The sequence below is a fragment of the Acanthaster planci genome, linkage group LG02 (genome assembly GCF_054643075.1).
Source record: "Acanthaster planci isolate LZ-2023a linkage group LG02, COTS_SCS, whole genome shotgun sequence".
Taxonomy (NCBI): Eukaryota; Metazoa; Echinodermata; class Asteroidea; order Valvatida; family Acanthasteridae; genus Acanthaster; species Acanthaster planci.
Window position 1 is genome coordinate 14,821,435 of NC_141778.1, and position 10,653 is coordinate 14,832,087.

The 10,653-nt window shown below is 40.7% G+C and overlaps 1 protein-coding gene across 1 annotated transcript; it reads right to left on the reverse strand.

Annotated features, from left to right (window-relative positions):
* Positions 1–757: 757 nt before the first annotated feature.
* On the reverse strand, positions 758–8,273 carry LOC110973228 (uncharacterized). Its single transcript, XM_022223893.2, has 7 exons — positions 7,801–8,273; positions 7,187–7,277; positions 6,355–6,479; positions 5,231–5,327; positions 4,505–4,629; positions 3,777–3,903; positions 758–2,898 (listed from the first exon to the last, which is right to left on the reverse strand). Exons 1-7 carry the CDS (start codon positions 7,971–7,973, stop codon positions 2,827–2,829), a joined length of 810 nt encoding a protein of 269 aa, XP_022079585.2. The 5' UTR covers positions 7,974–8,273; the 3' UTR covers positions 758–2,826.
* Between the last annotated feature and the right edge of the window lie 2,380 nt (positions 8,274–10,653).

Consider the following 10,653-nt stretch of genomic DNA (forward strand, 5'->3'; position numbering starts at 1 on the left):
TAAAAGCGTCGTATTGGGATCCATCTATAAAGAACCACAAATTGCCAGGTATCGTATTTTCAAAAGAGGAGCTGCATGGAGCAGGATAGTAGATTTAATCACCCGACATGGTTCAGTTGGAGATTTCAAGTTACTCTCGTTTTAGTCCGATCAAGTTCGTTTCCCTTGCGTATGATATAATCTAGAGCAATTATTAATCCTCACCGGTTTCTTAAACTAACTGCACCTTCCATTTTACCGTAGAGGAAGGACACAGAAGAATTTGCAGTCTGGCACTTCAAAGTGTTCAATGACGGTCGCTGCCGAGTCAGACGAATAATAGAAAACATTCCCAAAATGCTTGATTCCTGCCTGCATCTTAGCCGGACAAGCGGGGCCAGTGACATCCTAGCAATACTTGTAGTTTTTGCTTACAATTAAAAACACATTATCGATGTGACCAGGATATACCGACAGAAGAATAACCCTTGATATTAGACCTACTTTTTCATTGTGAATAAACTTTTCCAGTGTTGATAAACTGTTCCATAATCCATGCAAAGTCTGTAATTTTATTCTCCTCCCTCCAATACATCAGTGTTCAAAGACTGGGTACGAATTTGGCTAAGACTGGCCAACAAATTGTTGACTACTAATGGAAAGCTCAGTTCATTAGGAACAAAATGCGCTATTTCATCAATGGAAGTGATCGCGAAATCTCATAAAATACGCTTTTGTACAAATGACATAATAAAAATGATTCAAACAAAACACAAAATACTGTAAGCAACGGGACTATTTATTACCAAAATAATTCCAGAAGAAAGAGCTCATAAAGGGCAATGACTGCTGTCACAGTTTGATTTCATTTAAAAGAGATTTTTGTTTTATGATAGAAATGTGCCGTGTTTTGTTAACTTAAAATTGTGCCAAATTCCAGAACGTTGTGGTTCAAGGTATTCACTGGCGGACGAAATGCCGAGGCCAGTGCCTGTGACGTTACATCAAGTAGTTAGTGAATGGTTGAAAAGTATGGACTGGACTCTGGTCAGTAGTCAATAGTCGTTGGACAACAAGAAAAGAATGTTCATTGGCCGCGACCATTCCAGTTTAGTTGGTACGGTTTTAAAGAATTTGGGACAATGCATTGCGTTTCCGTATAAAAACCTTGGGAGGGGCATCAGCTCGGCACTTGGTGACGAGATTGACTGCTGGCACTACGTTGGGGCATTAAAGGCCCGTCTAACCCGCTCATCCCCCAGGTTGGACCGATACGTTTGATCAGGGATTGGTTCGTTTTCGCAAATAGTGCGTCGTATTGGGGAGTTTGAGAGCACCGAGCTGCCAGTGAGAATGCCAGCAGTATAGAAGTCTTGTCACCTCGTCACCCACATCTTCAAACTTGACAGCCATGCCAGGTTACCTGATCAGTATTTTATTTTGTATAAAAACTGCAACAAAATTCCGTGAAGTCCTGTTAATTTATTATTGGAAAGAACGTTGTAGATCATGGGTCCATGATGAAGTTTTGTTAAAGCAATTGTTTGATTAAAAGGAACAACACGTCGTAATGTTTTGGGAGATCTTTATCAAATAGACACTGTGGCAAATTATTCAAGTGATAATCCGAAACTTTGGAAATGTAGTGAAAGTGATTGGTCAGAAATCGTTTGAAACTGTATTTAATCGAAATGGATTTTGTATTACAAATAGGGCTTTTTATCTTGGAATTGGGTCTTGCTTGACGGGTAGACGTTCCCCCTCTGATGTGCCGTGCAAGGATGACACTAACCCCGAGGACGACAGCAGGACCCGCCTCAAACCGAAACCCGGACCAAAGACCACAAGTGCCTATCAGTATCTTTTAATTTTGATATGTTCTCCTCGAGATTTGCTTTGAATGTATTTAAGGTGTGTAATTAGTGGTATTTAAAGGGGGATTCATATATTAAATGTGTTGAGCTATATTTCATCGTGTTTGGTCCTATATTTTCTCTGAGTCGTTCTTTTCAGAGTTTTAGTTCAAAGGTACCATTTCCAAGGCCTTTTAGGAGGACTTGTGACAACTGCACATGTACATTTAGGGCACTCGGCGTAATATGAACAATTGCGCAAGCACTAAATTTGATGCATGAATATTCCGTTTCCTATACCTCTGTACACAAAGGTTTAACGGATGCAGATTACCAGCGAAAAATGTTGCCCCTATAGCGTTTTGTGCTCTCGCCCACAGAATATACCTGAACATTTTTCCATTTTCCATACTCAGTTTTCTTCACCAGTTTCTTCGCTGGTAGTTCACCCGCACGCCCTTTAAGATACAGCGAAAATGTCAATAATTTTGGAGGACCCTTTCTAAACCGACGTCAGTCGACTGTATTCATTCATCTGGAACTGAAAGTGAGGTAAAACCTTTCGTTTTAGGAACCCCAGATTAAAAATAATAGCGGAGCAATGAAATAAAAGTTCATACAAATTCATGCCAAGTTTGATTTAGAATAATTCAAGAGTTGTGATAACTTCTGTCCAAAGGTTTCAAGCATCATTAGCAAAAAATACAGAAAATCAGAAAACATAAAAACAAAGTGAGATTTGAGCCTCAACTACATGTAGTCTGGAACCACCCCATTTCACACATTACATCCAGTACGATGGAATAAAGCAAGGACAAAAAATGGCTTCCCTCTTGAATAAGGTCTAATCTGTTGAGATAAAAAAACCTCGAATTGTCACCAGGTTACAGTTTTCTTGAAAAGTATTGTTAAACCATTACCGTATGTGAGTTTACTTCTCGAAATCCATTCATGTCGCACACGATAATTATCAGCAAAGGGCCTATACAGCCCGTCAAATTATTTCACTTTGTAACTTGTCATGTCCAGGCTTCTTCCCGCTGGTGAAGACATTCTTGCAACCATCCTAAGCAAAAAAGGGACAGAGCAAAACGGAGTATTGTGTACAAGGCAAAATAAGTCAAATGTTTGTGATGAACAGAGTATTCTCACAGCTTTGCCAGTGGCCTTCGTCTACTGTGGAAATACGCTGGTTAAGTATTTTATATTAAGGGAATAATTGGCAAGTCTAAACGTGCGTTCAAGGCCGACTGTGGAGAATAGACGCGACTAATGCTTGAGCCGCAAGCGAAGGCACTCGGGGTTCGTTCTCCTGAGCAAGGTCTTAACGATAGGGACTGGTCAAGCACATATTTATTCCTATTCATAAATACCTTTTATTCAGAGTCAAAAGAAATCAATATGTGATGGATTTCCGATGATTTTGTTCTAAAACTTTATTTTCATTCGTTGTACAATTGAACCCCCTTTCAATGAACCTGGCGTGCGCGTTGTGCGTCGCGTGCACACAGGCTCCTGACCAATCAAGCCCAATTAAGTATCCATATGCCAGAGCGTCATTTACGCAGCGGACATTATCAAAATGTTAACACACGGTCAGGTGACCTGTTTTGCCGAATAGGAATAGAAAAACTGTTCCAGGTATTTATGAATAAGGATTAAATGCATTTGAAAAAGCAATTGGGGCTTTGCGTGGTAGCCATCATGTAGGGCAGTTCTTTTGTTCCACAGGGAAACCTCGTTTGTGCATGCATGCACTGTGGAACAAAAACACTGGCCTGCAATATGGAAGCTATGCAATCCGTTTCTGTATAGTGATTTTCAAACCTTTCTTCCGTTAAATATCCACCCCCCCTTTATCAAATGGAAAAAAAATCGACATATAATTCCCGGAGGCATCCTTATTCCTTATTTTGATGGAGCTGTCACAAACGATTGTCCTACCCGAATGCTGCCGAACAGATTAGTCCGTATGTCTCTGTTGGGTATTAAGTCCGTCCCCTCAGCATGGCGCACGAATTTCATGAAGAGAACTCCCGCAACCAGGTACACCACTATCAACACTGGAACGCTGGAATATAAACATGGTTGCAAATACCGAAGTGTCAGGCTGGACTCCCTGTGGAAAATCTGAAGCTCATGAAGCTATAAAACGGATTATAGTTCCACGATTTGATAAACTTATTGTCTCAGTCTGTCAACCCCCGAGGTAGGGAGGGGGGCGAAAAATATTAGTAAGTAAAATACAGCCTTTTATGTTACTGTATTTTACGACATTTTTTTAAATACCAGGCAAAGACAACGAGCTGAAGTGCAGTTAATGTTCATAATAATGGCCTAAGATTATTTTATTATGACGCATTTACGCCACGGCCATCATCAGGCTGCGGCCGAAGTAACAAATGTCCATACGGAGAGGGCTTCTGCAGTCCAAAGCGCTCGAATACGGCCACAGATAAAGATACATTCTATTCCCTTGTCCAATATCAGACCATTAATAGACTTGACGCCAGCGCCCTCAGCTGGTAAATATTTAAAAGAAGTTTGAGTTATAAACCTGTTGGTGTTAGTTTTGCAAAATTTTGTAGCCGAAGATGACTCTTACAACTTGGCCAGAATAAGATGCAAATATGGAAAAGGTCTTAGCTTGAAAGACCAAAAACTTGACTTACATGATAAAAAGGACAGATCCTGGACTGATCATGCCACAATGTGGGGGATTAAATGTTGGCTTGTTTGTTGCTGTAGAGGATGGACAAAACCCTGGGCAGGCACACTTGGATGTTAAGGTGAAATCCTGGCAAACATGAAACAGCAGCAAAAAGATGATTTTATCCAAACGAAAGAAAGAGGACGTACCGGGAGGTTATCTTTTTTTAATGTTTTGATCGTGATTGTGTGGAGAATTAAAACAACGGAACGACTTGTTGCACAGAGACGGTAGCCCACTAAAAAGTCATATCCATGCATATATTCCCCGGTATTTCTGATTTCTTACAGTTAATGTTTGTATACGGACATTTTCAAATCGTGGGGAATGCAAAAGTAATTGTCTCTACGTGTAGAACTAGTTCGTGCTGTCTGCCATGTGGAAGTTGTTGGATATTTCACCAACCATTTTCCCGTCTGCATCGGGATATTGCCGAATGATATCAATACAGCATGCAACAAAACAAGTGAAAGGAAGATATTCATGTATTCTTCCAAATGTCAATTTGAATGTATTCAGATTCAAACAAATAAAAGGTGTGTGCCTTGAATATGTAAAACTTTGTTACAACTTGACATTCATGCGGTTCACACAACACAAACATTCCCAATATCTCGAGCCTTGAATTTCAGTTATTAATAATAAAAATGCAAACATTCAAATCTAGATCCTAAATAGACACACTTACATACTCCACATGTGCAGGACCAACAGGCGAAAAGCCAAACATTTCTAAAGTGGGCTCATCGGCTTTTACATCACACACCAATTTCACCACTGATGTCCTGTCGCATAGAATAAAAGAGCATGTAGGTTAACTTAGCTAAACAGGGTTTGTGTTATGGAAAGTTACAGTTATTAAAATCTTTACCCCCCCCCTTTTTATCGTGCGGCTCACTCCATGCCAACTGTCAAACCTTTATTATCGTCCTCATCCACACCTCAGAATGCCTATTGAGGTCGACGAATGGTCGTCTCAAGTTATGTTTTCTCAGAATTCAGATTCTGTGGTTGTTTTGCCCAATCAGAGATACATATCAGTTGTGAACGCGCGGCGTAATGGTTTCTGTGTGGTATGGTGACGGATTGGTTTCCTAGTGGCAAAATTATAATATACCATGGGCGTAAATCCTGAGGGATTTATCCCTCCACGTTTTGAGATGGGGAATCATGGCTATTGAATCACTTGTTAGTTGGGAACAAGAATTAAAGCATATTATGAATAATTTTTCAAACTTCCAAAGACTAAAATGCATTCAGCAGGCCTATCACTCAAAAAAATGACAACCATTTAAAAAGCCATGAACATGTCATTCTCAATACATTACAGATGTACACTGATATCATGAACATCGACCTTTATATAGAGTCATACTGTGTCAACCCCCCCTCCAAATTTTCATGTCACCCCCAACTTTTCCTATCACGCACGCCCCCCAATTTCCAGCACAGATTTATGCCGCTGAATGATTCCATCATCAACAGCACTCCATGACCAAGGCCCGCACCGTCGGTTAGCGACGCCAGTTCGCCATTCATTCGGTCAAACTCACAGCTTAAATGGATTGCGGCACCCGACCATAAAACAGATTTTAAGACAAAATTCTCTACAAGAATTTTCAATGTATCAAACCATCACAATTTTCGATGGTATCAACGCCGATAAGTTTTAAACGAGGCACCTGTTACTATTTGGGAGTGAATTTATCGGGGGACCGGGAACAGTGCATGAGCGGAACTTTTACCATATAGCACACTATTTGGGTATTACATGCATGCGGAACATTTCCTGCACCGATAAAATGGCCCTACCTCGTTATGTTATCATCTCCCAGGCTAGAATACTCAATATTGTAATTGCTGTCATCATGTGTCCACGTTGCTGTGGGATCGCCAATAGCGAATTCCGAAAGAAAATCGGTACTCTGTTGGCAAGCCTATGGGACAAAAAAAGATAAAAGAGCATCACATCATTTACTATTAAACCGAGGTTAAACATTCTGCCAGAGATATAGACCACAATGGATCTTGCCCTTTAACCTTTAAGCTCTGTACGAATAATCAGCCTTCCATCTTTTGAAAACGTAAGGTGAACCAAGTAAAAATAGCCTTGAGTATGAAATGACAAATGAGGGCTTATGTCTCTAAATTATACTGTTTCTTTCATCAGATTATCCGGCAACGTCTTGGAAATACTGTAAAATATTCCATTTGGAAGTTCGGTATCTTTGTCGAATTTCTTTTTTTTTCCTTTTGGTATTTGCAAAACTGGCCCTCGGTTCTGGCAATAAAAAGTGACGTGTTTTATTTTAACGTCTAATTCTCTCGATTGATAGCCGGGAACGATAGAATTAAATCACGCATTTGCTTTTATCGTTCTATTATGACTTATCTGAAATGCACGTGTTGGTTCTGTTCACGTTTGGAGTTTGTGGGCGAATTTCTGCCTCATTTATTCTCTTGATTGGGGTGTGTGGAGGAATACAGCATGACCCGATTTCCCGAACAAGGCCTATATGCCTCAAACAAGCTATATGAGGACCTTCATTTCAACTAATTTCATGTACATGTGATGGTATACATGACAGATCCAGGCTGTACTGGCAATCACATGAAATTATGGCTCCTATATAAAGGTACTTACAACAATGTTTCTGCACTTGTTTGAATCTGTCCAAGCATAGCACGGGTTGTATGCATACTCCCAAGGTCCCCAAGCTTGTGCAAACCCGAACCTATAAACTCGGCAAAAAGAATAAATATCGTGAAAGAACTTTCCCTTCTTAAGTTTAAACGAAAAGGCAATTCTCTTGGAAAATGGGTTAGAGGAAATCTGCAGTGGAAATTCAGCTCAACTTGTCTTCATGCACATTACTATTATGTTCCATCAATCCATATTTGAGGGCACTATTTTTGTTTTGTCACACAAGGCTCTCCCCAAAACTAGCAATGGAAAAGATACACACTGAGCTACCGAACACTAGGCGTACTGTTTTGCCTTGGATGATTTCACGCTTTGGTCATGAGTTTGGAAATTTCATTTAAAATTTGTCATGTCTAACCATCATTTTGAAATTTGAAAATTTCAGCTGCTGCAAAGGTCGTGGAAAGTCACAGTAACATTGCATAAAGTCTCTCTAAATGTAATCAATCATAAATATCGTACTTCATATCTCTTTTAATGCCTCCTGCAAGGTCATGTTTAAACGGATGTAGGATTAGTGACTAACAATAAAATGAGCAAACAGAAAAACAAACCTTGGGGCTCGGCTCCCATTATAACCCAACGATCTGATGTTGATCTCCTTACCGTCGGGTATTCGGCACGAGCAGTCATCAATTTTAGTACACTTGGGCATTGTTGCGTAGCATGTGCCAATTAAGCATACGCAGGAAATCAAAACCACCGTGTTGGTCTTAGAAAGTTTCATGATTGAAAATGATTTGTCGTAGAATACTATAGAGCTAAAAACATGGACCACCTGTCTGCGTGTGGATTTGCAGAACGTGATCGTCACATGATAGTGATGAACAGTAGTTAGAAGATAAAATCGTTGTATGTTGAAAATGAACTTTAAACAGGCACAGGTCGTGACTTTTACACAATTATCCCAGGATGGATGAAACTCGACTCTGTGCGTCACACATATTCACGGTGGCCATTTAGTTTGTACACGTGTGCGCGTAAAACTCGCCTGTCCGGTTCGTAAGTGTGACGTCACTTCAGTATACACCACGCCCACTACACACGTGCACTGCACATAGGGTTACATGCATTGATCGCTGTTTACATGGAACCATGGAACCGGAAGTTAACGGGCAATTTCAGCGATTGTCCAATGAGAGCCTGCAAATCGTGGCGTGTCCGCCTTTGTGACGAAGTCACTTATGCACCGGATAGGCACACAGCGACGAACATCTGCTTTTCTTGTTGTACATTGTTGACTACGGAGGTGTAAAAGCGCCAATTGAAAAAAAAAATATTTCGAGATTCTACCTCGCCGCGGGGAGTTACTATCTCGCTGCTACAAATTAAATTATTGAATGTGTATCTCGCCGCGGTGAATTCTAAGATCTTACCGCGGCGTCAAATTGATATCCCGCTGCAGCGAATATTTCAATACACTGAAAACTGCATGGGTTAAATTTTATCCCAAGGAAGGGTGAAAACTGCAACTACCAAAATATGGGCTGTCTTAACCCAATTTGGGGTTGAGAATTACTTTATGTATCAGTTTTAACCCAGAAAATGAGTGGATACTAATCACTGTTTTGTTAAAACTATCCAGAAATTAATTTCAATCACCAAAGTTGGGTTGAAACAATCTAAACTATTGGGTAGTTGCATTTTTCACCCTCGCTTAGATTTCAACATAGCTTGTTTTCCAACACAAAGACAGAGCAGCGGTACCACTACATCATCTGCCACACGTACAGAGACCGTGCATAAGCATAACAGTGTGTGTTCGTTTTCCTTTCAATTCACCTTCACTTTATTTTTCTTTTTGCCGGCTGAAATCTCCTAAATCATGGCAGATTTTAATGTTAGATTGATATGAGCATCGAGGTTTGGTCTGAAATGGCAACACGTATTGACTAAAAATATGCATGCTAGTTCTCGCCAGAATTTGGGGAGCAGTCGACAACCGTATAGTTAGAACTGTAACATTTAACTGCTGGAAGAGGTTTGATTTTTCTCTTTTTTTCTCTTTTTTCTCTCAAGCAAACAATAAGTTCTACTTCACTGCTAATTTTCATTTCTTTGGCTGTTTTCTTTTCTTTTTTTCGTTCTTTTTAGGGTCCCCCACCCGTGGCCCTCATGTAAATATGATTATTTACAAATGAAAAGGCACCGTAACCCTTTCAAAAGGCTGTCTACCAGGGAGTCAATCTACCCCACTTGAAGATGTGGATATTCATACCCCAAAAAGAGATTTCTTTTGTTTTCTTTTGTGTTGTAAATCAAGCTTGGAAGAAATGTAATGGAAGGATCCTCATTTTTCACAAGAATAATTTCCCAATGTTGAGCCCTATAGGGCGCCCTTTTGAATCGGCCTCTAATTCTTATTGCCACCACGGGTGAGGCTAAAAGCAAGGCACTCTGGGCGTGACGTCACTACGCGTGTGGCTCCGTTCAACTGCCCATTTACGAACACCCAATTGTATCTCATCGTGCACGCGTGACCTAGTCGTGAGCGTGTTGTTCCTTCCTCCATGTTCACAGTGTAGTCGGTCCACCATATCTGTGTTAAGTAAATGGGTTTTCATGCAGTGATGTTTTGCGTAGTGACGTCATGCACGGAGTGCCTGGCTTATAGCCTCACCCTTGCCACCACAGACATAAATAACCTATAGACCGACAACAGCGGGCGCCAGAGTGTAATTTTACGGACGACGCCATTTTCAAAAAACCATGGGCATTGGACATGCGCAATACAAACACAACCACCGTGGTTTGGCTTCATACGTATGATTGCAGACGTATGGTCGCAGACGTCATGATTGTTCTAGCGGAATGATGAGAAATGACTTGGACACAGCGGCACATCAGGCTGGCGGACATGGGCTGCATGGAGGATTTATTGCATGACCTATGTCCTGCATGTACATGGCTGCGTGTCACATAATATACATTTGCATATTACTACATCCCCCATTTTGAAAAAAAAGTAGGGTTTTCCCCGTTTTTGACAGATGTCCATTTCTGTTTGTTTAAACCAACACAGAATAATATAGCAATCATAACAGTGCTAACATTACACAAACACTTCTAAACTGATCTCTTGGCAACAGGTTGGCGAAAGCTTGAGACAGTTTGTTTGATAACACGAGTAACATCATGTCATCTGCATAATGTTGCTCAACAATAAACTTCAACCTCTCAACTAGTTAATATAATGCATCATCTGCAGAACAGTGTTTATCAAAAGGTTAATCAGAACAAGTTTTGTTCACATAACAGGAACACATCACATCATCTTACAAGCTAGGAAACTAATCATCAGTGTATCTCGCTGGCACGCGTGTTGTGCGACCAGATCTAGTCGTTTGACTGCACGGCACAGGGGGTGTGCGCTTGGCTTTCGGCCTCTGGCTGCCTTGAGGAGGCCC

What these genes read in the sequence shown, in the direction of transcription:
- LOC110973228 (XM_022223893.2), bottom strand. Translation starts at nt 7,973, where the DNA reads ATGAAACTTTCTAAGACCAACACGGTGGTTTTGATTTCCTGCGTATGC. An exon ending in GGAGATGATAACATAACGAG is followed by an intron (nt 5,328 to 6,354) that starts GTAGGGCCATTT and finishes TCTATGCGACAG; the next exon opens with GACATCAGTGGTGAAATTGG. An exon ending in GTCCTGCACATGTGGAGTAT is followed by an intron (nt 4,630 to 5,230) that starts GTAAGTGTGTCT and finishes CATGTTTGCCAG; the next exon opens with GATTTCACCTTAACATCCAA.